Source organism: Halictus rubicundus, unplaced genomic scaffold (genome assembly GCF_050948215.1).
Source record: "Halictus rubicundus isolate RS-2024b unplaced genomic scaffold, iyHalRubi1_principal scaffold0055, whole genome shotgun sequence".
In the NCBI taxonomy this organism is placed as follows: Eukaryota; Metazoa; Arthropoda; class Insecta; order Hymenoptera; family Halictidae; genus Halictus; species Halictus rubicundus.
The window spans coordinates 1,109,960-1,137,500 of record NW_027488596.1 but is presented as its reverse complement, the minus strand read 5'-3'; the positions used below and the strand labels follow the sequence as shown (position 1 = coordinate 1,137,500).

The 27,541-nt window shown below is 37.1% G+C and overlaps 4 protein-coding genes and 2 long non-coding RNA genes across 10 annotated transcripts; 3 read left to right on the top strand and 3 right to left on the bottom strand.

The window, feature by feature from the left end:
* The first annotated feature begins 1,343 nt into the window (after nucleotides 1-1,343).
* Nucleotides 1,344-2,753, top strand: LOC143363527 (uncharacterized). 3 transcript variants are annotated; one of them, XR_013083838.1, is made up of 4 exons: nucleotides 1,344-1,553; nucleotides 1,717-1,774; nucleotides 2,176-2,238; nucleotides 2,424-2,448. It is a non-coding gene; the product is annotated as an uncharacterized LOC143363527 (long non-coding RNA). The 3 variants fall into 3 exon arrangements; XR_013083839.1 differs by lacking the exons at nucleotides 1,344-1,553; nucleotides 2,424-2,448 and adding an exon at nucleotides 2,719-2,753 and having other exon boundaries at nucleotides 1,617-1,774; XR_013083837.1 differs by lacking the exon at nucleotides 1,344-1,553 and having other exon boundaries at nucleotides 1,617-1,774.
* Nucleotides 2,754-4,698: 1,945 nt separating this feature from the next.
* On the top strand, nucleotides 4,699-5,808 carry LOC143363531 (uncharacterized). Its single transcript, XM_076804098.1, has 4 exons — nucleotides 4,699-4,829; nucleotides 4,920-5,319; nucleotides 5,433-5,691; nucleotides 5,749-5,808. Exons 2-4 carry the CDS (start codon nucleotides 5,027-5,029, stop codon nucleotides 5,806-5,808), a joined length of 612 nt encoding a protein of 203 aa, XP_076660213.1. The 5' UTR covers nucleotides 4,699-4,829; nucleotides 4,920-5,026.
* A 6,088-nt stretch (nucleotides 5,809-11,896) lies between these two features.
* Nucleotides 11,897-15,787, bottom strand: LOC143363529 (uncharacterized). Its single transcript, XM_076804097.1, has 7 exons — nucleotides 15,725-15,787; nucleotides 15,530-15,609; nucleotides 15,389-15,457; nucleotides 15,213-15,305; nucleotides 14,988-15,092; nucleotides 12,458-12,622; nucleotides 11,897-12,201 (listed from the first exon to the last, which is right to left on the bottom strand). Exons 2-7 carry the CDS (start codon nucleotides 15,582-15,584, stop codon nucleotides 11,897-11,899), a joined length of 792 nt encoding a protein of 263 aa, XP_076660212.1. The 5' UTR covers nucleotides 15,585-15,609; nucleotides 15,725-15,787.
* LOC143363525 (uncharacterized) lies at nucleotides 15,788-17,322 on the bottom strand (the record flags this gene model as incomplete). Its single annotated transcript, XM_076804095.1, has 5 exons — nucleotides 17,159-17,322; nucleotides 16,695-16,757; nucleotides 16,424-16,627; nucleotides 16,032-16,353; nucleotides 15,788-15,870 (listed from the first exon to the last, which is right to left on the bottom strand). Coding segments are annotated over exons 1-5 (819 nt in total), but the record flags the coding sequence as incomplete, so codon positions are not given.
* A 2,729-nt stretch (nucleotides 17,323-20,051) lies between these two features.
* Nucleotides 20,052-21,461, bottom strand: LOC143363528 (uncharacterized). 3 transcript variants are annotated; one of them, XR_013083842.1, is made up of 4 exons: nucleotides 21,252-21,461; nucleotides 21,031-21,088; nucleotides 20,567-20,629; nucleotides 20,274-20,381 (listed from the first exon to the last, which is right to left on the bottom strand). It is a non-coding gene; the product is annotated as an uncharacterized LOC143363528 (long non-coding RNA). The 3 variants fall into 3 exon arrangements; XR_013083841.1 differs by lacking the exons at nucleotides 20,274-20,381; nucleotides 21,252-21,461 and adding an exon at nucleotides 20,052-20,086 and having other exon boundaries at nucleotides 21,031-21,188; XR_013083840.1 differs by lacking the exon at nucleotides 21,252-21,461 and having other exon boundaries at nucleotides 21,031-21,188.
* A 2,247-nt stretch (nucleotides 21,462-23,708) lies between these two features.
* On the top strand, nucleotides 23,709-26,910 carry LOC143363537 (uncharacterized). The gene is made up of 5 exons (XM_076804104.1): nucleotides 23,709-23,733; nucleotides 23,810-25,085; nucleotides 25,164-26,298; nucleotides 26,345-26,643; nucleotides 26,748-26,910. Exons 1-5 carry the CDS (start codon nucleotides 23,709-23,711, stop codon nucleotides 26,908-26,910), a joined length of 2,898 nt encoding a protein of 965 aa, XP_076660219.1.
* Nucleotides 26,911-27,541: the final 631 nt, after the last annotated feature.

The window sequence follows — 27,541 nt, the reverse complement described above, 5'->3', positions numbered from 1 at the left end:
TGTACCCCCGTGTGTCTAGTGTAGTAGAGAAACCCCACCGGGTGTTGAAAATATATATATATATACTCCTCTATGGAGTGGCTTTCGAACATCGTTGTCACCACAACGTGTTGTCACGCAGAGCACGAGAAGGTGAAGGTGAAAACAAACCTTTGTCGGTCGCCCCATGTCTTTTTTTCTTCATTGTCGATCGCGAGACCGCGCGATCTGTCGGTCGTCCAGTCCCCGGAAGTTCTTTTCGACGGACGTTAAAGTTAACCGGCCGATCGTCTAGCGAGAGTTTCCGATCGACGAACAAAATGAAGAAATCTCTATATATATTATATAGAGAAAAGACACTTTGGTGTGGCGCATAAGATATATGGTTTTGTTTTTTTTTTTTTTGTGCTCCTCTGTACGTTCTCGCGTACTTTTAATGCTTTCGGTGAAATATACGAAACATTTTTTTTCACGTTTGACGACCTCAGAGTAGGCGAGATTACCCGCTGAATTTAAGCATATTACTAAGCGGAGGAAAAGAAACTAACAAGGATTTCCTTAGTAGCGGCGAGCGAACAGGAATGAGCCCAGCACTGAATCCCGCGGTTCCGCCGTTGGGAAATGTAGTGTTTAGGAGGGTCCATTTATCCTGTGACGTCGAACCGCGTCCAAGTCCATCTTGAATGGGGCTATTTACCCGTAGAGGGTGCCAGGCCCGTAGCGACCGGTACGCGTTTCGGGAGGACCTCTCCTTAGAGTCGGGTTGCTTGAGAGTGCAGCCCTAAGTGGGTGGTAAACTCCATCTAAGGCTAAATATGACCACGAGACCGATAGCGAACAAGTGCCGTGAGGGAAAGTTGAAAAGAACTTTGAAGAGAGAGTTCAAGAGTACGTGAAACCGTTCAGGGGTAAACCTGAGAAACCCAAAAGATCGAATGGGGAGATTCATCGTCGACGAGGCTGGCTTCCGTTGGTGCGCAGATACCCCGTATGGGCCTTCGTGGTTTCCAGTGCGAGGGTACACCATCTTCGGCAAATGTTCCGGTCACGTAGTCGTGCACTTCTCCCTTAGTAGAACGTCGCGACCCGTTGCGTGTCGGTCTACGGCCCGAGTTGTTGCCTGTCGTGTCGCTACGTGCGCACACGACAGACGCTCGATCGCCTGGCCGGCTGCGTGACGGTACTCTGACGGTATGAGAGGCCGTCTTTTGCGCACAGACGATTGCGCACGACGGCATGGCACACGGTTCTTTTGGACACAGTATTATTGGACACACGGTTTTTTTGGACACAGTAACATTGGACACAGTGGGTTTTCGCACACGCAAGGATTGCCCACATGGTTAAGACGCACACGCTGAGTTACGCACATGTAAAATTGTACTCACGATAGATTGCGCACAGAATGAATTCAAACTGTTGTTTATCATCTTGTGTTGTGCTGTGTGATTACATAGTCTATGATTATATACCTTCTATGCAGAATGTGTCTAAAGTATCAAAATTTGTCAGTGATTTTAATTTTATAGGTGACTGTGTAAGATGTGCTTAAATTATGAATAGTTGATAAAAATGTGAGAAAATGCTACGGTTTTAAGTAATTTATTTTGTGTACAATCTGTGTCACAAGTGTTATGTTAAGTACTATATTTGTTAAATGATCGTAATATACGCATGTAAATAGTGAAGAACATGAAGAAGCTGTAAATAGTTGAAAAAATATTTATGTTGCAGCAGATTCAAAAGGATTGAGAATACATAATTTGGGAGCTAGAATTTGATCAGATTAAGTAAGGTAAGTATTTCTATCTATCAAAAAGGTACGGATAGAATAAACCAGATACTATGTGGCTTATTTTATTTTCTTTTTACTGATGATATAGTGATTGGCAAACAAGATTACGTACACGAATATTAAGTTGCTCTTAAAAATGCGTATATTGACCTGTTGCGGTCCTATTTACGTCGACTTAGTCTAGAAATGTTATTTTTGCACAACTGCTCGCGTATTTTACATATTCATATTCCATTCATGAATAATACCATAATTACATATTATATAAATACCATAATTACATATTACATAAATCCCATAATTAAATATTATATGAAAGCAATTCTAGTTTTCACTGTTCTAAATATATTGCTAATATACTTATTTTATCTGGATTAAAGCTAAATTGTATGATATTATAGCAAGTTCTAAAACTATATGAGATGGAACTGTGTGGACCGCAAGGGATTAAGCATTCTAACAAGGTGTAATAATTTGACCAAATGTGTATATACGTTAGTGAAATAATAATAATTTTTTTATATGACAAATGATCCTTAATTATGTCTTTTATTTAAAATGTAACGACAACTCTTTGAAAAAGCATAAGCAAAAAAATATTGAATTTTTAAATTGTAATATATTTTATGTGTTCTTGATTTAAACACAGTGATTCTTGACGCTACCTATCACGATAGAACCATTGATATTAATAAACTTGTAAGTACAAGGTGTATTACCTAATTTATTTCAGAAATCCTTAAGTCATTTAATGTTATTTACAACATTAATAGTAAAAGATGCTTTCATGTTTCAGGTATTTCTTTACATTTTACTTATCTTTTTTTCAGAGCTAGTCCAGTGTATTTGTTATATATGTTACAATAATTATATTTTTATATTGAACTTTACTTATGTACATAAAATAATAGTTACATGTATTAATTCTTGAAAAATTGTTTTAGGTCATTATGTTGCCACTAAGATATGCTGCAGTATTTCTTCTGCCACTTTTGTGGAATACTTACTGTTTACGAGAAAAGCGGTGGTCCGATCTAGTCCAAGACATACATATATATCGGCAACATGTTGGAGACAATTTAATGGGCGATTCTTCAAGACAGTACGAGACGAAAATCAAGAATAAAACATGGTGATATTAATTTTTAATTTATTAGTGATTACACATCCTCCTGATTCGCCAATCCGTATATCTATTTTATATATCTGTCGTTTCATGAGCATTGTGTCGCGTCCTCGCGTTCGCGCGCTTCATTTTGTCGAGTTCGAGTTGTCGAGCTACTCTGACAGGTTCACTCTGCGGAGACACTCTTGATTCCTCGAGAGCTAAACAAAATATGCCGCCCCATCTCGGGCCATCGAGGGCTTTGCCTCCCATTTTTCCCCACTCCGCAGAGTGACTCCGTCCACGTGTAGGCATTACAAGGAAGCCGATTTTGTTTGTCGCGGCCGCTCAAACGTTTCGGCCGCGCGTAATGGAAACCGATCCCAACTGTCGCGGCCGATCATACGTCTCGGCCGCGCTACAATGTAAATACACGCGCGAGCACTCGGCAACCGACTCCGGCAACTTCTAACGGCAAATGCTTAACCTAATAAACGCTTAAATCTACGACATATCTATCTCTAACGCTATTTCATTTATTAGCGTACTCTGTATTGCTGTTAAGCATTTTGTGAATACATTTTTATCAATACTTATCATTTTTGCTCTCGTAAGTTTATTATTTATACTTACCTATACGGATCTATCAGTTAATAAGTAATATGGCATAACATCTCCTGTCACAGTGTAATAGTATCACACGTCGTTACATAATTTTATTTTCTAAAGCTATGGTTTCTTGAACTTTTAACTTGCATTGTTTAAGTACAAAATGGTAATAATATTTGGTCTAAGAGCCGCTTTTGAAAAGATTCGACATTCGTACAGAATGCTTCATGGTGTAATGAATATATATATATGCGTAATTTTGGAGGCATTTAAGAATATCAATCTAATTTCAAGCGGTATACTCTGTACATTTATGGTGGAGTCCGAATATATACCAATTGGATGCTAAAATCTGACTAAAATATTTGAGATAAGTAAATTCTATCTGTAAATAGTTAGTTCAAATGCAATGAACATGATACTTTGTGATTTCTTTAATTATATTTTACAGGTGCAATCTGTGTCAAATAAAATTCTCTGAGGACTACCAAGGATTTGAGAACCTGTTATTGAGATACTGAAAATAAAATTCTCTGCCTCTGTGTATTGAGAAAAAAATTTTCATCATTATATTTTCCATCAATGTATCTATAATATATCCTCGTTCTAGAATACTGTATGTTGCATGTCATTTTAAAGTGTGTTGTTAAATGCAACTTATCCTAGCTTTTGTGACACCTTTATGTTATAGTTTCACTACACGGCACACTATTTTGAGTATATAGGCATTTCAAACAAAATTCATAGCTTCTGAGCTAATACTTATTGAACTTAACAACTCCAGTATTTAAAAAAAAATACATATATTCATATATAGCGATCTCAATTTTCTACTAGATAGAAAATTTTTCACTAGTTTTTTCAATTTATATTTTATTCTGATCTGATTACTGACTAATTTTTCTATAAAACTTTTTATATGTATTTATATGTGTATTTGTTATATGTATTTATATATTGTGGATTTTAATTGTATTCAAATCTGATAGTATGCTGCATCTGTGAAAACATGAAAGATACATACAGAATGTACAAGTCTTATTCGTTTTTCTGTTATTATATGCTCACTTATGTTTGGAATATAGAACGTAAATGCCCAATTGTCGTGTAATAGATCTTTACTATCATTTACTCTTTATTAGTGCAAAATTGTATATACCTAATTCTGTTTTTACACGATAGATACGTTCCCGAAGAAAATTCGTGTACATTTTTTTATACGTATTCTTCGGGAACATATCTATCGTGTAAAAACAGAATTAGGTGTATATTATTTAGATGAAAATGTTCTATTTTCGTGCATGTGAAAGACTTCGGAATAAAAAAATATATATGAGTGAAGTAAGTAATAAATAAATAAATGAACCAATCCTAGCTTTACACACGGTCTCTGCAGTCATTTGTTTTGTCGTTAACTTTCGTTTGTTTCAGATACTTCTGTTCGTAACTTCATACATGTTCATTTGCTATTCAATTCTCTTATAGTGGTTTGTATCATTTATATTGTGCTACTTTCACTGTTACGTGCTGTTTTAAAAATGGAAAAACTTCCCGGAAAATCCGTCGGTAGCTTTATTTACGTATATAATAATTATACGTATAATAAAGACAATCGCACAAAAAATATTTTTCGCTGTAATACACGCCGTACTACGGGGTGTCGCGGGGCAATAATGGACGTCGGTGATGGTTGTATTAAATTGTTACACGATCACAATCATTTGGAACGAATGCATACAATTGATCAAGAGAAAATGAAGCACGAAATGCTTCAGCTTTGTCGAGAAACGGCGTTTCCATTAAAGCAAATATTCGACGATGTTTGTAGAAAGTAAGTATTAGTTTCTAGTATTTATTAAAAAGTGTGCACTGTAAAATGTAGTCTTTAAATTATGTATGTGTATATAAATTGTGGATTAAGTAATTTATTTTCTTTTATGAAAGATATCCTGACGCTGCATCTGTGCTTTCATATAATAGTGTGAAAGCCACACTTCTTCGTGAGAGACAGAAAAGTTGCCCTCCCATTCCACCTTGTTTAGCTGCTTTATACGAATATTTAAGAACCTCTTCTTTTATGGAAAATATTTATAAAATAATGATAAGCGATGGAGATGGTAAAGTAGCAATTTTATTTTCCACTGAATTGCTGTTGCAGACCCTTAATACCTCTCAATGTATTTATGCTGATGGTATTTTCTCTGTAAGTAACATACAGATTGGTATATGTGATTTAATTTTATGAAGTATGTAAAAATAGATAGTGTTCGAAGCAGTAGGAGCAAAATTAACATTTATTGTCAATATGTTGTTTTATTAGTACATTGTAAAACATAATTTTGATATATTTTAGATTATAAATTACAGTTAATTACAATTAATTTATTGCTCTCTGCTCAATTCGCTTTTATGAGAAATGTTGATAATGCATTTTTCTATAAACATGTCTTTGTTGAATTTGTCTCTACTACATCAAACGTTTTACAATATTGAAAAACCAATGCTTCTCATATAAATGCACCATACACATATACTATATGCTTTTGTATAAAAAAAAGTAATTTAGACAAGAAGGGAGTGATTCCAAGAAGCTGCAATCTGGTATATTACTCGGTTTCTTTATTGATGAATGTGTGGAGCTTATATTAAAGTGACATACATTTTTTAAACGCACTGCTATGTAGTTTAGTGAACCAATCCACGAAGCTTGTTGCCTTTTATGCAAAAATACTAAACCATTTTAAGTAAAATTGTGATTAATTTTCCATTTTCATTCGAGACCTACATAAAATAAATATCAGTTAAACCCATTGTTATTCAATATAAACGATTTAGTACCTTTTTTCTAAAAAATGGCGAACTGCATCAAATAATGCAACAAAAAATATGTGATTCCATTTAAAAGAATGAAATTGACGATCACATGTCCTCTATGCGTTGATACGTAACAAAATGTACTTATCAGAATGTTGTTTCCAGGAGACTATACACTTGTCCAAAGTATTTTTCTATGGAACATATATTGTATGAATAATTTATATTTATATCATGATATACATAGTTATTTTATTTTTTAAGGTTTTACCTACTCGGCCACCTATAGCACAGTTATATATTATCCACATTCAGTATATGGATACTGTGAGTACAACAATTTATGTAAATATATTATTTTAATGCACATGTGCAGTGATTACATTTGTACAACTAGTATAGAGATATGTATACATGTTTGTCCAATATTCCAATTTATACTTATGAAAGCTTTATTTTAAAAGGGAGTTGCTACTGTTTTCGTACTGTGTGAGACATTAACAAAGACTATGTATACAACACTGTGGAGCAAAATTAATGAATTATCTCCTATGCTTAATAAGAATTTAAGAATGACAATGACAGATTATGAAATTGCAGCAATGAACACATTGCAGCAACAATTTCCATTAAGCTGTGTAAAAGGCTGCTGGTTTCATTATAACCAGGTTTGTATACAGAGAGGTCCGTTTAAATAAGAAGACCTAAATGTCTCTTCAGGTTATTGCGATGCAAAAAATATTTGTTACGTAATGTGCATGGAGTCAATGGATCAAATATTTGGCACGAATATTTTTCTCCGAGGGTCAGTTTTTTCGGAGTTGTCAAGGTCATCGATGTTTTTTGATACATAACTACATTTTTATTTTATTGCATCTAGTAACTGATGGAAAAATACATTCAGATATGTATAATGACATGACCTTGATCCTCGAAAATTGGCGTTCCTTTGCGCGGACCATCTCTTTTGGCTATTGTGATGCAAAAATATTTGTTGCGTAATGTGTATATCATCAATAGACCAAATATCTGGCAAGAATATTTTTTTCCTAAGGTCATATTTTCGGAGTTATCAAGGTCGTCCATGTTTTTTGATACATAACAACATTTTTATTTTATTGCATCGAGTAACTGATCGAAAAATACATTCAGATATGTATAATAACATGACCTTGAGCTTGATCTGAAGGTAAAACTTTAATTTTCGAAGATCAAGGCCATGTTATTATACATATCTGAATGTATTTTTCGATCAGTTACCCGATGCAATAAAATAAAAATGTAGTTTTATATCAAAAAACATCGATGACCTTGATAACTTCGAAAAAAATATTCATGCCAGATATTTGGTCCATTGATGATATGCACATTACGTAACAAATATTTTTTGCATCGCAATAACCTGAAGAGACATTTAGGTCTTCTTATTTAAACGGACCTCCCTGTATAATAATATTCTAGAAAATATACAGGGTGGCCCACCTAAGTAAGGCCACCTAAATATCTCCTCTAATTGTGGGGTTACAAAAAATATTTTGTATGCTATTTGAATGGTTTGAAAAAACCATTCTATTGCAAAAAAATTTTTTTTCTAGGGTAATTTTTTTCGGAGTTTACAAGGTTATCGATGTTTTTTTGCGTATAATTGTATAATTTTTTTTATTGCATCGTGTAGCTGATGTAAAAATACGTTCAGTTATGTACATTACATGACCTTGAAATGACCTTTGAGTTCAAAAATTAAACGGAAACGATAAATTGTCTATCGAAACTTTAGAGACGAAGACGTCGTTCGGGAATCTGTAAATACAACAGAGTGTAAATACAAATGTTTACTATGCGATTTGAAAATCGCCTGAATTACAGATTCCCGAACGACGTCTTCGTCTCTAAAGTTTCGATAGACAATTTATCGTTTCCGTTTAAGTTTTGAACTCAAAGGTCATTTCAAGGTCATGTAATGTACATAACTGAACGTATTTTTACATCAGCTACACGATGCAACAAAAAAAATTATACAATTATACGCAAAAAAACATCGATAACCTTGTAAACTCCGAAAAAAATTACCCTAGAAAAAAATTTTTTTTGCAATAGAATGGTTTTTTAAAACCATTCAAATAGCATACAAAATATTTTTTGTAACCCCACAATTAGAGGAGATATTTAGGTGGTCTTACTTAGGTGGACCACCCTGTATATACCTCTCATAGAAGATATAATCTTAATTCAATTTTTCGTGATAAAGGCTTTATTACGAAAATGGCGCTATTTAGGTCTTGCAGATGCGCCAACCAAAGTATTGTCCATGGCAATGACTTTAGCCTTGACTCCTGAAGACCTTTTTGAAAAAGGATTCTCTGAAATTCGTAATGAATCTGCTTCAATAATTCCTGAATATCCAGCAATAGAAACTTTTATTAAGTATTTACAAACTACGTGGCTACCAAAAATGAAAAAAGTTTCAGTACACGATTGTCCAATAAGAACAAACAATATATCAGAATCCTATAATAATATTGTTTCGTCAAAGTTAGGAAAAGGGAAAAAGAACGTATGGAAATTTTTGGGTAATTGTATTTTGTTTATATAAAATATTTGTATACTATTACGTATTTTCTCCTCTTCTCCTTCTCTATTACAGAATAAGAAAATGATCTGTTATTAAAGATAAATTAGTTCTTAACTTTACAGAACATTTGGAACAGCTACTAATGGACGAAGAAATTAAGGTCAAAAGATTAAGTACAGGACAATCGCTACGTCGTAAAAGCAATAACAAAACTATACTAAGGAACAATAAAATTGAAACATTACAGAAGCAGCTCGCTAATGGAAGGTTTGTAACACATAAATTTCTTAAACTGCATTTATTATAATTGTGTTCATAATTGTATTTATCACTTTTAGCTTTAATGATATTACAAAATATTTCTTTGGGCAGTTCCACTCTAAATTACATCGAACGTGTCTGTGGATTTTTATGAAATTTTGTAATATCTCGCTAGTCGTTCCTCGGCATTGTTTTACCTTTTCGAGTCATAAGGGTCAGAAGTTGAATATATATGTACTTCTTAAGAAAATATGAGCCTGCAGCATCAAACGGTCTTCTTAATGTTGTGCAAGTTTCAGGCAAGAGCATTAATAATTGTCAAAGTTACTACAGTTCAACCTTTGGTACCTTTGACAATCATTAATCTACCAGCTGGAAATGTGAAGACTATTCAGAAGAATCCTGTTAAAATTCTGCTCCTCAAGGTTATTTCAAATTTTGAAAAACAAAAATATTGTTTATAATAATTAAAAAGGACATAGCCGTATGTTACATTCTCTTGGTTAAACTTTATAACTTCACACACTTAATGTTGATATTTCTAACATTTTTTCAGTTATAATATTTTAAAAATAGTATTCATCAAATTTCGACTTTCATAACTAAAAAAGGTTAAACTGTATCGACGAACAAGTAATGGAATTTTGTTTCCACTTGGAGTGGAATTGCCCATTTATATTGTAAGAATGTTTCCTTATAAAAGATGTTTATACGTAGCCTGGTGTTTAAATAGGTTAACTTTAAAGGAATACTTATTATCTTTTTATAAGGGCAACAAGATAATAATGTACGGGAATGAAGGTAAAGTATTGCAATTATTATTAATGTAGAAAGTTAAATTATGAAAAATATGCAAGTCAAAATATACAAAAATTAAGTGTGTTTCTTATTTTTCAATATTTCTCTCTATATTTCAATATTATTAATAAAATTATTGAAAACAATTTTTTATTACACCACTTTCATAATTACTGGTAAATGTATCTCCAATAATAATTTTTTAAAGACTTTCCAGACACTTATTTTGACTGTGCTAACAATTCAGTGGTTGCAACTGTAGTTGAGGAAGGCCAAGAATCGCGAAATGAAATCGCCAATAAAACGCAATGTAGGTTAACACATGGTACGATAAATATGAATAAATGGGGACTCTCCCACTTTCATAATTACTGGTAAATGTATCTCCAATAATAATTTTTTAAAGACTTTCCAAACACTTATTTTGACTGTGCTAACAATTCAGTGGTTGCAACTATAGTTGAGGAAGGCCAAGAATCGCGAAATGAAATCGCCAATAAAACGCAATGTAGGTTAACACATGGTACGATAAATATGAATAAATGGGGACTCTCCCACTTTCATAATTACTGGTAAATGTATCTCCAATAATAATTTTTTAAAGACTTTCCAGACACTTATCTTGACTGCGTTAACAATTCAGTGGTTGCAACTGTAGTTGAGGAAGGCCAAGGATCGCGAAATGAAATCGCCAATAAAACCCAATGTAGATTAGCACAAGGTATTGTAAATACATATAGACAAATGGTGACCTAGTTCCGATTGCGTTGCCCTTGAAATATGTTGTTAAGGTCAACATTTTGAACAACTCCTTCCTATACATATAATGCTAATGAATTCTCCGGGTGATTAGGTAAAGACAGGAATAATAACAGAATTGAGTTTCTCCTGTAAAAAGAGATTTTTAAAATTTTATTTTTCATGTTCTTATTTACAACTATTTACAAAGCTTACCTGTAAAAAGAGAAACGACATTAAACGTCAATTATTCCCTATGTCCTTTCCCTAATTACAATCTCTACAATTATTGTGAGTATTTGTTTTACTAACCTAATTACCAACGCGCAGTAAGTGCGCGGGATAAGTTCGGACTATGACCTTGACAACATATGAGAAGGTGAAGGTCATTGGAGCTGGGTCCCTCTTTGTCTATATTTACCGTTAGTAAGTACATTAAAGGGATACAAACATACATGGTCAAATTGTTTGTGTTTGTTTCTGCAGGTTCTCCAGAAATATGTTCTGAATGTGCTACTAATTCAATAAATTTAAGAACAGTTCGAAAAATACAAGTCCAAGTGAGGAAAAAACGTACGAAAAAAGTAATACAAGATAAAGGTACAATTTAAATTAAACCATCTGGACATACAATATGAGAAAATTGAAGGAATACTAAATATCGATGAGAACATTTACTTTATTGATTTTATCTCAACACTAATTGTAAACAATGCCTTTCTCTCTCACATAATATTAGACATAGCTTTGAGACACCGATTTGTCTTCCAATAGCATATATGTATATGTTGCAAATACTAATATGTAGATTTTCTACTTTTAGATTTTTTTAGAATAATTAAAATTACCCTTTTCTGTCGTATGGAGCTTACAAAATGTGAAGAATTACTTGTTTTGAGATAACTTTGCAAATAGAAGTATATCCTATTTTTTCATCGTCGTATCATATTTGAAATGAAAAGTAGGCCACAATTCAGTGTTCCTTGAATTTTTTTAATAGTATATTGTTAGAAATATTTAATTCTTATTCAATCAAAAGAAAAAATTCTTTTACAGTAAAAGAACTAGTCAACAAGAACATCGACCTTCGTCAGCCGCGTATAATTTTAGAAAAACTTCGAAATTAAAGTGTAGCAGATCTTTTTTATGTGTCGGGCTGAACAACTTTTTACACATCTGCCCATCGCTCGGACTTAGTTTCCGAGATAATTGCAAAAAACCATTGTTACATTTTAGGATCGCTAAAAGAGAGAGTGAATGGAAATTGGAAGAACTGGATGAATGAGAAACGGTTGAATTTGAAAGTAAGTGGAGTGGACTGTATAAATGTTGAAACTAGAACGTATGGATCTACTAATAAATAACTGTATTTCACTGGAAAATGATAGTCAGAAACAAATGTACACTGATGTTGAATAAAGATTAGATAAAGACTATTAACTAAATCGACTGTTAACTCGACGTTAACTAAATCTCGATCCTTCTGGCGTATCCTGAGTATAAAAATACTAAAGTATATTTGTCTAAAAACTTACCGTTGCTGAGATACTTGACTGTGTTCATTCCCTTAGATTCATTCTGGGACGTATTAGAGGATATGCTCACTACGTCAAATGTAAACATTATAAGGCTTCATGAAAACAGTCAAACATCTCAGCAACGATAAGTTATATATATATGTATCATGGAAGGCGCAGTGTCACATGTGTATTAAAATTATCATTACATGTGGGACATCTATTACACTCTAGTCGCATGATGCATATCATGCAGCATGCAAGATGACCACATGGAACGCAAACTTGTGTTGCTTTCTTAACAAAGCAGATTATGCAATACCCTTCTTTATGTTCTCTAATATCTTCTTTTCGATTATTATTATCATTACTGACTTGATTTTCCGTTTTATCATACCAAAATCTATCTTCAAGAATTTCATAAATGTCATCATCTAGAAAAATATAAATTGGATTGTTAATATATAGTATACAGGACGTCCCACTCAATTGGGATGAATTATACAGGGTGGCCCACATAACTCTGAACAGCTCAATATCTCGAAAACTATGCCATCGATTTTAAAGTTCTTAGTCTTAAATTGCATGGAACTGAAGGGCCTTTCTGACTACATAAACGTGAAGTGGTCTCCCTTCCCCTTTAATGGGGGAGGGGAGGTACCTTTGTAATTTTAAATGGAACCCCCTATAAAATGTTACATATTTAGATTCTACCGGAAAAAACAAGTCAATTTTGTCTGAAACATTTTTTTGTCAGATACTTCCATGATGAGATATAACAGTTTGAAGTTTCGAGTTGTAGGTACTTGAAGCGCTCGAAAATAGCGTTATGGAATTATACGCGCTTGTGTCCTTTGCTTATTCGTGAAGAAATAAAATGTACTTTAAATTAAATGTTCAAAATGTCCTCCACGGGCTTGTAAACATTTATTTACTCGAAACATCAAAGTTGTTCTAACACTTTTTAACATTTCGGGAGTCACTGAAGCGCAAGCGTCATGTATTCTTTGTTTCATATCCTCTTTTGTCGTCGGCGGTTCAAACATAACTTTGTCCTTTACATATCCCCATAAGAAAAAATCTAATGGTGTTAGATCGGGGGATCGAGGAGGCCATTGACGAGGTCCCCCACGATCTATCCATTTGTTCCCAAATTTTTCGTTCAAAAATTGCCTGGTGATGATTGCAAAATGTGGAGGAGCGCCGTCTTGTTGGAACCACATTTCTCTTCTAACGTGCAGTGGCACATCTTCCAAAAGCGCAGGCAAATGATTTTTTAAGAAATCACAATAACTTGCAGATGTTACAGTTTCTTGAAAAAAATAAGGTCCAATCACAAAATCTCCTATTAGGCCACACCAAACATTTAAAGACCATCGATGTTGAAAGGGAACACATCGCATCCAATTTGGGTTTTCCACGGCCCAATAATGCAGATTATGTCTATTTACATGCCCTGAATTCATAAAAGTGGCCTCATCGGAAAAAAGTATTATGCACAAAAAGTCATTTTCCACAACACCCTGCAGCCACTCACAAAATCTTACGCGGTGATCGTAATCTGCTATCGAAAGCTCTTGTGATAAAACCATGTGATATGGATGATACTTTTGCCGTTTCAAAATTCGTTGAATTGATGAACGACTAATACGTGATGTTTGTGCAAGTGTACGTTCACTAATATGAGGATTTAATGTAATTGCAGCAAGAATACTGGCACTATTATTTTCATTAGTGACAGCTTTAGGTTTATTGCGAGTTTTTTTACACAATTCACCGTGCTCGCGAAGCCGCTTTTCTAAATTATGAAATGTTGCATGACATTTTTTGATCCCATAACGTACAAAAAACACCTAACGTTAATAACATATTCACTTCTGTGTCAAAAGTAGCCATAATCACAATGTTACTGCTTGAATAACAGCTCTAAACTGAAAACATTTTCATAGATAAGTGAGTCAAACTCAAGAATTGTAAATATTGTTGTTTGTGTTTCTTCATGAATAAGCAAAGGACTCAAGCGCGTATAATTCCATAACGCTATTTCCGAGCGCTTCAAGTACCTGCAACTCGAAACTTCAAACTGTTAGATCTCATCATGGATGTATCTGACAAAAAAATGTTTCAGACAAAATTGACTTGTTTTTTCCGGTAGAATCTAAATATGTAACATTTTATAGGGGGTTCCATTTAAAATTACAAAGGTACCTCCCCTCCCCCATTAAAGGGGAAGGGAGGCCACTTCACGTTTGTGTAGTCAGAAAGGCCCTTCAGTTCCATGCAATTTAAAACTAAGAACTTTAAAATCGATGGCATAGTTTTCGAGATATTGAGCTGTTCAGAGTTATGTGGGCCACCCTGTATATTGAGAATCGTTAGTGCCACATTTTATAGAAAAGAAAATTAAATAGTGTGGGAAAGTCTAATTACTCATAGATTTTTTCCATCCAATTATACATTTAGCAATTGTGGATGCACTTTTTTAAAATGGTATGTACTATTTATTTGTGACATTTTAAAGAACACAATTTGCGTGTACTATATCAAAAAATAATATAATATGATGAGCGCGGTATTTAACCTTCCTCTATAGAATGAGCCCTCACCCAGCTCAAAATATGATCTTATAAGCTCAAACAACGACATGGCGCAGACTCATGTTTCGACCTAAAATCTCATAAGATTCCAGTTCCTTTCTAGTAAAAATCTGAAGGTATACTACCCCCTTATAGGTTCTACCTGGTTATAGTACACTTTGGCTCTATATAGGATACAGATATGTAAAGTCAAATAAATTACCGTCAATATGATTGCTGTCAAATTTGTCATGGAGATTTTGTGCACTTTGTATATTTACTATGCTGCTGTGTAAAATACATTGCTGGGGTTCGTTGAGATAATTTTCTACAAATATTAAACTTTATAAATTATTTTATATCAGGAAATAGCATTGAGTTCATAAAAACGCAACAAGTGAAAAATAAATTAATTCTTTTATGCTAACAAAAAAACATATGAAATTACCTGTAACTTTTGTATCTTTTGTTTTCAGAGAACCCGATGATGTCAAAGCCGTATTTGGTAACGTTCTTCTATCTTTTTTATGCACTCGTTCTGCTAATAATATATATTATTTTGAATAATATGTCGTATTTATATTGCAGGTTGTACGTACTATACAATAAAGCAAATTTATTTACCTTTCTCCACCGGTCCATAACTTATATCAAAATAATTGATATCTTCAATCTCATCATTAGTATCTTCATCTGTACAAGAAAAACATGTTAATTGTATGGAATATCTTCTATGCGAAGACATAAGATATATAAGCTACATACTTGCCAATGTGATAACTTTATTAATTTGAAAAGTTTTTTCATTATGAGTAAACATATTTAAAAATTCTTCTAAAGATAATCTAAAAATCATATACATTCAAATGTAAAATACACATACATATATGTATATGGACAAATAGTAAACATGTTAGTAACAAATAGTAAACAGTTGGAACTAGAGAAAAAGACACATACCTTCCAGCATTATATTCTTCTTGAGCACTTGTTATTTCTTTTCTATGATTAATATTAGCATTTGTACGACGTCTTCGAATATGCTATACCATTTTGCAATCGACTCAAGTCAAGCTCTTGGTCAATAAGCAGATCTTTTACTTTTTCTAAAAATGTAATAACATTTAATTATATATAAACCTCTGTATATGTAGAATAACATAAAGAATAAATTAAGTATAGTCACTAAATTATAAATAAATTCATGCCACTTATCAAAAATTAATTTTATGTGTATAATAAACAATAAAAGTAAAAAATACTGTACCTAAAAATGCCCAAATATTAATATTTTGTTTCCCCAGTTTTTGACATGCAATGTTGTGAAATGATTCTGCAATATTATTCGTACGTACTGGACAATTGTGCACGCTGACTTGCGATGCTATGTTTAACCAAGTACGTCTCATATAGGTCATAAACAAAAGAATACCCGGAAACTTGCTGGATGCAATATCTGCTTCCTTTTGAATAATTGACAAACCTTGTTCAAATTTTATAGCAGGTATTAAAGGCAAAGACATTGCCATATGTACAACAGTATGAGGAGCACTATTTAATCCAAGCTTACGCCACTTTCGAAGAACAGCCTACAATATATAAACAGAAAACTAGAATTGTGTTAATACAAGTAAATGTATTATAAATAGCATTACAAACCTGACAATAATGGAACCAGCAGCCATGCATATCTGCACTGGGAAATAACTTGCTTAAGGTTTTAACAGCTGCTGTTTCATAATCGCTCATTATAAACTTTATAGTGTTTGGCAAATTGGGTATTATATTAATTATTTTTTCCCATATGGCAGTATATAAAGTAGCTGTTCGTTTTTCGCATAGAATAAGTAGAGTCGCAATACCCTAAAAAAATCATCTCATAATATTGAACTCATTTTAATATATAAAACTAATGCAAATTATGTTTTACATTATCCATGTAGCGTATGTGAACTGTGTACAGCTGTACTATGTGGGGTTTCTTCGGTAAGACCTCTAAGAAAACAAATATTACATAACGTACTATGACATATACACATTTTGGACTTACGACATATATAGTTTTCAGATGAAATTATTGGACTTGATTTCAAAAATTGATTACTAACTAAGATATGATTCTGAACAACTTTACCATTCATTTACCAAAATGTTCAGTACGACTTTAGGTATTAGTTATTAATGAAAAACTGACCAATCAGGAACAATGCACAGAATAAATGTCAGCATTATAGATTCAAGAATATAATGTGGAATTTTTAAACTTAAAGATAACAAATGTAAAAATGTTTCAGTCAAACATACAATATAACTATTATAATAAATGTTATATCTAATGTTAAAGTATAAAAGGAGGATGTTATAGCAGATTTATAACGGTATTACTATACTTACTGCAAAAGTTCCATCTACGTACAATTCTGTAGATTTACTCAATGCTTCAACTAAAATGTCAGATGACAAAATTATTGCGTTTTCCCCTTTTTCTGACACTGCATAGTATACATTTAAGTATTCCAGAGGTTGATAATTTTGAATCATTTCATTTAAGAGTATAAACGTCTCTGGTATTCGTGGCCGACAATATGCTCTTTCCCTTTGTAATGTTGGTCTTAATTTTCGAAAAGAGCAATGTGCTCCAGCATCTGGGTACCTGCAATTATAATCAAATTTATGTCCATCTCAATAAAATTTTGAATAAAAAAATGTTTGAAAACATACTTTCTACAAACATCGTCGAATATTTGCTTTAATGGAAACGACGTTTCTCGACAAAGCTGAAGCATTTCGTGCTTCATTTTCTCTTGATCAATTGTATGCATTCGTTCCAAATGATTGTGATCGTGTAACAATTTAATACAACCATCACCGACGTCCATTATTGCCCCGCGACACCCCGTAGTACGGCGTGTATTACAGCGAAAAATATTTTTTGTGCGATTGTCTTTATTATACGTATAATTATTATATACGTAAATAAAGCTACCGACGGATTTTCCGGGAAGTTTTTCCATTTTTAAAACAGCACGTAACAGTGAAAGTAGCACAATATAAATGATACAAACCACTATAAGAGAATTGAATAGCAAATGAACATGTATGAAGTTACGAACAGAAGTATCTGAAACAAACGAAAGTTAACGACAAAACAAATGACTGCAGAGACCGTGTGTAAAGCTAGGATTGGTTCATTTATTTATTTATTACTTACTTCACTCATATATATTTTTTTATTCCGAAGTCTTTCACATGCACGAAAATAGAACATTTTCATCTAAATAATATACACCTAATTCTGTTTTTACACGATAGATATGTTCCCGAAGAATACGTATAAAAAAATGTACACGAATTTTCTTCGGGAACGTATCTATCGTGTAAAAACAGAATTAGGTATATACAATTTTGCACTAATAAAGAGTAAATGATAGTAAAGATCTATTACACGACAATTGGGCATTTACGTTCTATATTCCAAACATAAGTGAGCATATAATAACAGAAAAACGAATAAGACTTGTACATTCTGTATGTATCTTTCATGTTTTCACAGATGCAGCATACTATCAGATTTGAATACAATTAAAATCCACAATATATAAATACATATAACAAATACACATATAAATACATATAAAAAGTTTTATAGAAAAATTAGTCAGTAATCAGATCAGAATAAAATATAAATTGAAAAAACTAGTGAAAAATTTTCTATCTAGTAGAAAATTGAGATCGCTATATATGAATATATGTATTTTTTTTTAAATACTGGAGTTGTTAAGTTCAATAAGTATTAGCTCAGAAGCTATGAATTTTGTTTGAAATGCCTATATACTCAAAATAGTGTGCCGTGTAGTGAAACTATAACATAAAGGTGTCACAAAAGCTAGGATAAGTTGCATTTAACAACACACTTTAAAATGACATGCAACATACAGTATTCTAGAACGAGGATATATTATAGATACATTGATGGAAAATATAATGATGAAAATTTTTTTCTCAATACACAGAGGCAGAGAATTTTATTTTCAGTATCTCAATAACAGGTTCTCAAATCCTTGGTAGTCCTCAGAGAATTTTATTTGACACAGATTGCACCTGTAAAATATAATTAAAGAAATCACAAAGTATCATGTTCATTGCATTTGAACTAACTATTTACAGATAGAATTTACTTATCTCAAATATTTTAGTCAGATTTTAGCATCCAATTGGTATATATTCGGACTCCACCATAAATGTACAGAGTATACCGCTTGAAATTAGATTGATATTCTTAAATGCCTCCAAAATTACGCATATATATATATTCATTACACCATGAAGCATTCTGTACGAATGTCGAATCTTTTCAAAAGCGGCTCTTAGACCAAATATTATTACCATTTTGTACTTAAACAATGCAAGTTAAAAGTTCAAGAAACCATAGCTTTAGAAAATAAAATTATGTAACGACGTGTGATACTATTACACTGTGACAGGAGATGTTATGCCATATTACTTATTAACTGATAGATCCGTATAGGTAAGTATAAATAATAAACTTACGAGAGCAAAAATGATAAGTATTGATAAAAATGTATTCACAAAATGCTTAACAGCAATACAGAGTACGCTAATAAATGAAATAGCGTTAGAGATAGATATGTCGTAGATTTAAGCGTTTATTAGGTTAAGCATTTGCCGTTAGAAGTTGCCGGAGTCGGTTGCCGAGTGCTCGCGCGTGTATTTACATTGTAGCGCGGCCGAGACGTATGATCGGCCGCGACAGTTGGGATCGGTTTCCATTACGCGCGGCCGAAACGTTTGAGCGGCCGCGACAAACAAAATCGGCTTCCTTGTAATGCCTACACGTGGACGGAGTCACTCTGCGGAGTGGGGAAAAATGGGAGGCAAAGCCCTCGATGGCCCGAGATGGGGCGGCATATTTTGTTTAGCTCTCGAGGAATCAAGAGTGTCTCCGCAGAGTGAACCTGTCAGAGTAGCTCGACAACTCGAACTCGACAAAATGAAGCGCGCGAACGCGAGGACGCGACACAATGCTCATGAAACGACAGATATATAAAATAGATATACGGATTGGCGAATCAGGAGGATGTGTAATCACTAATAAATTAAAAATTAATATCACCATGTTTTATTCTTGATTTTCGTCTCGTACTGTCTTGAAGAATCGCCCATTAAATTGTCTCCAACATGTTGCCGATATATATGTATGTCTTGGACTAGATCGGACCACCGCTTTTCTCGTAAACAGTAAGTATTCCACAAAAGTGGCAGAAGAAATACTGCAGCATATCTTAGTGGCAACATAATGACCTAAAACAATTTTTCAAGAATTAATACATGTAACTATTATTTTATGTACATAAGTAAAGTTCAATATAAAAATATAATTATTGTAACATATATAACAAATACACTGGACTAGCTCTGAAAAAAAGATAAGTAAAATGTAAAGAAATACCTGAAACATGAAAGCATCTTTTACTATTAATGTTGTAAATAACATTAAATGACTTAAGGATTTCTGAAATAAATTAGGTAATACACCTTGTACTTACAAGTTTATTAATATCAATGGTTCTATCGTGATAGGTAGCGTCAAGAATCACTGTGTTTAAATCAAGAACACATAAAATATATTACAATTTAAAAATTCAATATTTTTTTGCTTATGCTTTTTCAAAGAGTTGTCGTTACATTTTAAATAAAAGACATAATTAAGGATCATTTGTCATATAAAAAAATTATTATTATTTCACTAACGTATATACACATTTGGTCAAATTATTACACCTTGTTAGAATGCTTAATCCCTTGCGGTCCACACAGTTCCATCTCATATAGTTTTAGAACTTGCTATAATATCATACAATTTAGCTTTAATCCAGATAAAATAAGTATATTAGCAATATATTTAGAACAGTGAAAACTAGAATTGCTTTCATATAATATTTAATTATGGGATTTATGTAATATGTAATTACGGTATTTATATAATATGTAATTATGGTATTATTCATGAATGGAATATGAATATGTAAAATACGCGAGCAGTTGTGCAAAAATAACATTTCTAGACTAAGTCGACGTAAATAGGACCGCAACAGGTCAATATACGCATTTTTAAGAGCAACTTAATATTCGTGTACGTAATCTTGTTTGCCAATCACTATATCATCAGTAAAAAGAAAATAAAATAAGCCACATAGTATCTGGTTTATTCTATCCGTACCTTTTTGATAGATAGAAATACTTACCTTACTTAATCTGATCAAATTCTAGCTCCCAAATTATGTATTCTCAATCCTTTTGAATCTGCTGCAACATAAATATTTTTTCAACTATTTACAGCTTCTTCATGTTCTTCACTATTTACATGCGTATATTACGATCATTTAACAAATATAGTACTTAACATAACACTTGTGACACAGATTGTACACAAAATAAATTACTTAAAACCGTAGCATTTTCTCACATTTTTATCAACTATTCATAATTTAAGCACATCTTACACAGTCACCTATAAAATTAAAATCACTGACAAATTTTGATACTTTAGACACATTCTGCATAGAAGGTATATAATCATAGACTATGTAATCACACAGCACAACACAAGATGATAAACAACAGTTTGAATTCATTCTGTGCGCAATCTATCGTGAGTACAATTTTACATGTGCGTAACTCAGCGTGTGCGTCTTAACCATGTGGGCAATCCTTGCGTGTGCGAAAACCCACTGTGTCCAATGTTACTGTGTCCAAAAAAACCGTGTGTCCAATAATACCGTGTCCAAAAGAACCGTGTGCCATGCCGTCGTGCGCAATCGTCTGTGCGCAAAAGAGCCATCCCCGACGGGGTATCGGGCCGCAACCAATCCATTCTCGAATGTGTGTGCGTCAGGCCCGCCGCAAGCTCGGTTAGTTTTACCCGAAGGTACGGACCTGGTGCCGGCTTCGGGCCTAACCAGCTGTTAGCAGGCGGTGTCCTCGGACTGGCCAAGCTTCGAATTACCGGTCAGCGACGCTACTGCTTTGGGTACTCTCAGGACCCGTCTTGAAACACGGACCAAGGAGTCTAACATGTGCGCGAGTCATTGGGACATGTAAACCTAAAGGCGCAATGAAAGTGAAGGTCGTACCTTTGCGTCGACCAAGGGAGGTTGGGCCGCGTTACGATGCGGCCTCGCACTCCCGGGGTGTCTCGTTCTCATTGCGAGGAGAGGCGCACCCAGAGCGTACACGTTGGGACCCGAAAGATGGTGAACTATGCCTGGTCAGGACGAAGTCAGGGGAAACCCTGATGGAGGTCCGTAGCGATTCTGACGTGCAAATCGATCGTCGGAACTGGGTATAGGGGCGAAAGACTAATCGAACCATCTAGTAGCTGGTTCCCTCCGAAGTTTCCCTCAGGATAGCTGGCACTCGCTCGTTCTCTTTGGTGAACGTGTGCGAGTCTCATCTGGTAAAGCGAATGATTAGAGGCCTTGGGGCCGAAACGACCTCAACCTATTCTCAAACCTTAAATGGGTGAGATCTCTGGCTTGCTTGGATCAATGAAGCCACGAGATATTATTTGGATCAGAGTGCCAAGTGGGCCAATTTTGGTAAGCAGAACTGGCGCTGTGGGATGAACCAAACGCAGAGTTAAGGCGCCTAAGTCGACGCTTATGGGATACCATGAAAGGCGTTGGTTGCTTAAGACAGCAGGACGGTGGCCATGGAAGTCGGAATCCGCTAAGGAGTGTGTAACAACTCACCTGCCGAAGCAACTAGCCCTGAAAATGGATGGCGCTGAAGCGTCGCGCCTATACTCCGCCGTCAGCGGCAAGTGGGGTTGGACGTTTGCGCTGTTGCGTAAACGTCCTCCATGAAGCTCTGACGAGTAGGAGGGTCGCGGCGGTGTGCGCAGAAGGGTCTGGGCGTGAGCCTGCCTGGAGCCGCCGTCGGTGCAGATCTTGGTGGTAGTAGCAAATACTCCAGCGAGGCCCTGGAGGACTGACGTGGAGAAGGGTTTCGTGTGAACAGCCGTTGCACACGAGTCAGTCGATCCTAAGCCCTAAGAGAAATCCTATGTAGATGAGGTGTCCTAAGAGCAAATGTACAAACATAAAACACACACCCATCGGCCGAAAGGGAATCCGGTTTCTATTCCGGAACCCGGCAGCGGAACCGCATACCATTCGGGCCCTCGTAAGAGTGTTCGTCGGGGTAACCCAAAATGACCTGGAGACGCCGTCGGGAGATCCGGGGAGAGTTTTCTTTTCTGTATAAGCGTTCGAGTTCCCTGGAAACCTCTAGCAGGGAGATAGGGTTTGGAACGCGAAGAGCACCGCAGTTGCGGCGGTGTCCGGATCTTCCCCTCGGACCTTGAAAATCCAGGAGAGGGCCACGTGGAGGTGTCGCGCCGGTTCGTACCCATATCCGCAGCAGGTCTCCAAGGTAAAGAGCCTCTAGTCGATAGATTAATGTAGGTAAGGGAAGTCGGCAAATTCGATCCGTAACTTCGGAATAAGGATTGGCTCTGAGGAGCGGGGCGTGTCGGGCTTGGTCGGGAAGCGGGTCTGGCTGACGTGCCGGGCCTGGGCGAGGTGAACACATTGATGGGAATCCGAGCTCGGTCCCGTGCCTTGGCCTCCCGCGGATCTTCCTTGCTGCGAGGCTTCCGTCTTGAACGGTCGTCCTCTTCGGCCGCCATTCAACGCTCAGCTCAGAACTGGCACGGACTAGGGGAATCCGACTGTCTAATTAAAACAAAGCATTGCGATGGCCCCCACGGGTGTTGACGCAATGTGATTTCTGCCCAGTGCTCTGAATGTCAACGTGAAGAAATTCAAAAAAGCGCGGGTAAACGGCGGGAGTAACTATGACTCTCTTAACTATGACTCTCTATGGCTCTCGCTTTTGAGAGCCATAGTTGCATGGGACGGTGATGCGCAAAATAGACCTCCTAGTAGGTCCATTAGCCTCTCCCGTTCAAGCCTTCCCCACCTCCTCGTGGTGCCCGCTGGTATTTAAGCTAACGGGGTTCAGGCGATTCAGGCACCTGGGCTGACCACCCGGGTGCTGAGGTGATACCGGCCAGCAATGACAGTGGAGAAACCTCGGATGGGGGAACCGCATCTGGCTCCGCGCGTTCCCTCAGGCCAAGACGGCCTCGACAGGGAGCCACTGGTGACAACCTGACTACATCCCCGGTTATGATTTTGGTTTTGACCCCCTTCCAAGCACGTTCCTGCAAAGTGTGCGCCCAAGGTGGAAGGGGAAATATATACTTCCTACGGCTAGCCGATGAGCTCCGTCACTATGAAGAGGCGCACCAGCGGAGCTCTCTAACATTCCGCTGTCGAGATTGCAACGAGGAATTTGACAGGCGACACGCCGCGGATTGCCATCGGCCCAGATGCCCAGGTGTTCCGCCTGCTGAAGAGGGTCAGCAGTGCGCGCACTGCAAACTAAGATTCTCCACACGAATAGGAATGAGTCAACACTTAAGGCATCGCCATCCAGCCGCGAGTAACGAAGCGCGAAGGCTCGCAGCTGAAGTCCCGACAAGCTCGTATAATGCTCGGTCAAATAAAATCGGGACGGCCGAAGAAGAGCACATGCTGGCTGAACTGGAGGAAAAATTCAAGCACAAAAGATTCATAGCCAAGGCCATATCGGAAGTTTTAACATCTAAAACTACAAAACAAATCCGGGACAAAAGGACCGACATTCGCCGCAAGATGGAAAGACAGCGGATCCGTCTTGCGACCCAGCACACTAGTCCAATACCAGCCGAAGACGTAGATGCTCAAGATGGCAGCGAATCAGACAATGAAGAGTGGGCTGACCCTGCTGACCGTCCCCCTACTCCATCACCCGCTAATGAGGCCTTGGCGGGCGAGCGGGACGACTCCCCTGCTACAGCGGAAGAAAATGGCGATTTTGATAGATGGACACAAAGTGTCATTGACGAGGCCTTAGCGGGTGAAATTGACGAGGGCTGCTCACAGGAAGATAGTGAATTCCGGACCCAGATAGACGATCTCCTGCGTGCTGCAAGGACAACACTTGCGAATATAACACAAGTCGATATCGATAAAACTTACGACCTTATGATCTCGTCCCTACCGGCAGGTAACCGGAAACGAGGACGTGCGAAGCGGCGAGGAAAAGGGAAGAGGGCTTACCGGCGATACCTCTTCGCTAAAACCCAGGATCTATACCATAAGAATCCAGGCCTTCTCGCAAAATTTGTGCGTAATGGTACTGACCACTGGGTTCAAGGGGAACTCCCCCTACAAGTCGAAGACATCAAACAGATGTACGAGAACTTTTGGAATACGAAGCCGGTCGTAGAGATGCCTGACCTGGGCTAGGCGGAAAGAAATCTATCCCTTAGTGACCTCATTGCGCCGATCTCGAACCGGGACGTGAGAGGCCGGATCGCCAAGACCAAGAAGGGCACTGCCCCTGGACTAGACGGGATTAAGAAAGATCAGCTGCTTTCCAGAAGGACAGTTGTATCTCTCCGGAAGCTCTTTAACCTATTATTGATAACGGGATTACAGCCTTCTTCCTGGAAGAAGAACCGTACCATATTGATCCCTAAGGAGGGCAAAGATAGCAGCCTTTGCGAGAACTATCGTCCCCTTACCATTAGCTCGCTACTAAGTCGAATATATTGGGGGATAATTGACACTAGACTTAGGACACAAATACGATGCACCCCTCGTCAGAAGGGATTTACATCAGAGATGGGATGCTACAACAATGTGCACATCTTGTCCGAATTACTTGCGCACAGCAAGGTGCAGGGAGGCCTGGTGGCAGTGCAATTGGATGTTGCGAAAGCGTTTGATACAATACCCCATGACATCCTGGGACCTGCACTACATCGGAAAGGGGCCACCCGAGCATGTGGTACGGCTCGTTTGCCAAGCCTATCAGGATGTGCACACCAGCATACACTACGGTGGGTCGACTATCCCAATTTGTCTCCAGCGGGGGGTCAAACAGGGAGACCCTTGTCCCCTCTGCTCTTTAATCTAGCCCTCGAGCCACTCCTCCTCACGCTGGAGAAACAGGCCGGATATATGATTAACGAGGAACAAAATATATCCTGTCTGGCCTTTGCTGACGACCTAATTTTAGTTGCTAGTGACGTGCCACAGGCCAGGAACCTTTTATCCTTAACGGAATCCTACTTAGCTGCCTTGGGAATGAGAATTTCGGCACCCAAATGTACAGCATTTCAAATCGTGCCGATGAAGGGTTCGTTCTATTTAAAAGACCCGGAGTTGCGTTTTCAAGGAGGAGAATGCATCCCATTTGCAAATGCGGAAACGCGAATAAGATACTTGGGCATATCTTTCACTCCGTGGTCGGGAATAGTCCTCGATGATCTCCGCGACGAGGTAAAGAAAGCCGTCAATAGGGTTAAGAGATTGGCCCTGAAACCACACCAGAAAATTAACCTGCTCTCCACTTATCTGGTCCCCCATTATCTTTACCGATTAATAACTGGAGTGGCACCGGTAAAGACACTAAGACTACGGAGGAGACCTTCGGGGGGCTGTTAAGAACATCTTGCATTTGCCCACATGTACGACCAACGGTCTGATATATGCGAGGAAATGCAATGGGGTACTAGGCTTCCCAAAGCTGGAAATTACATGCGTTAGCTCCAGTTTAAAGGCCGGGTTGCTATTTCTGAACAACCCCGACCCAGCTATCCAATGTCTCGCAAGGGCAACCGGTCTAGAAAATAAACTAAAAAACCAGGCCAAAGCATCGCGAATTAACTGGCCGATTGCCTCGCCCCAACTGGTCGACAAATGGAAAGCAGAAGCGAAAGAGCGAGAATTAAACCATTGGGGGGAGTGAACCGCTCAAGGGAAGGCTCTGCACAATTTTAAAGACGATGGAATTGGGAATGCCTGGCTCAATAATCCAACCCTACTAAAACCATCACGATATCTAACAGCTCTGCAGCTCCGAACAGACACCGCAGGGAACAGGGTTGTGATGAATCGGGCCACCCCTCTTATGGATACGAGCTGTCGGAAATGCCGAGCTGTCCCCGAGACGCTCGCGCACATCCTGGGCCACTGCACCATAACAAAGGCAGACCGTATCCGCCGCCATGATGAGATAATCGACCTTGTCATGTCTGAAATTCCCAAAAGGACCAGGATGCAGTGGTGCTAAAGGAGCCAAAAATTAAGCTAAACGGGGTAAATCTTAAACCGGATCTGGTAGTAAAGAGCCAGAGAAGGGTTTTTGGAAAGTTGGGCTGTTCGTTTTTTCAAAGAAATTATGCGCGCGTTTGTGTCGAATAGAGTTTATTTTAAACTTAACAAATGCCCTGTCACCGGCCGAACTAACTTTGGGTGACTAGTTACTTTGGATACAATGAATTGTAGCAGTGGTACGGTATGGCGCGATTACTGACTCGAATGGTAGTGGTCTGAGTCTGAAGTTGACTTTTTCGGATGCCGACTTTGCTGATTCTGCCGCTCTGCTCCGAGGCCCGCTTACTCGTCACCTCGGTGGTGACGCGATTTTTTGGCCATGGGCCCGTTTTCGGGGGAAGAAGCATCCCCATTCGTTGATTTGACTTGAGGGCGGAGGTTCTTCTGAAACAGCCCTCACCGGTGGAGGAGGAAGTCCCCACCTCAAGTCAATAAGGGAGAGTTCCCAAAATGCGCGATTTATGGGACCCCGGAGCAGCGCGACGAAGGCCTAAGTGGCCCATGTACGCCGTGCTAGCCAAGTGGC

Excerpts from the sequence above, each read along its gene's own strand:
- LOC143363531 (XM_076804098.1), top strand. The coding sequence starts at position 5,027 with ATGGAAAAACTTCCCGGAAAATCCGTCGGTAGCTTTATTTACGTATAT. Across the intron at positions 5,320-5,432 it reads TTCGACGATGTTTGTAGAAA|ATATCCTGACGCTGCATCTG; the intron begins GTAAGTATTAGT and ends CTTTTATGAAAG. Across the intron at positions 5,692-5,748 it reads ATGCTGATGGTATTTTCTCT|ATAGTGTTCGAAGCAGTAGG; the intron begins GTAAGTAACATA and ends ATGTAAAAATAG.
- LOC143363537 (XM_076804104.1), top strand. The coding sequence starts at position 23,709 with ATGCGCAAAATAGACCTCCTAGTAG. Across the intron at positions 25,086-25,163 it reads GTCGAAGACATCAAACAGAT|TGACCTCATTGCGCCGATCT; the intron begins GTACGAGAACTT and ends TCTATCCCTTAG. Across the intron at positions 26,644-26,747 it reads GAATTAAACCATTGGGGGGA|CTCTGCAGCTCCGAACAGAC; the intron begins GTGAACCGCTCA and ends GATATCTAACAG.
- LOC143363529 (XM_076804097.1), bottom strand. The coding sequence starts at position 15,584 with ATGTTTACTCATAATGAAAAAACTTTTCAAATTAATAAAGTTATCACA. Across the intron at positions 15,093-15,212 it reads AAAAGATACAAAAGTTACAG|AAAATTATCTCAACGAACCC; the intron begins GTAATTTCATAT and ends TAATATTTGTAG. Across the intron at positions 12,623-14,987 it reads TGACAGCAATCATATTGACG|ATGATGACATTTATGAAATT; the intron begins GTAATTTATTTG and ends ATATTTTTCTAG.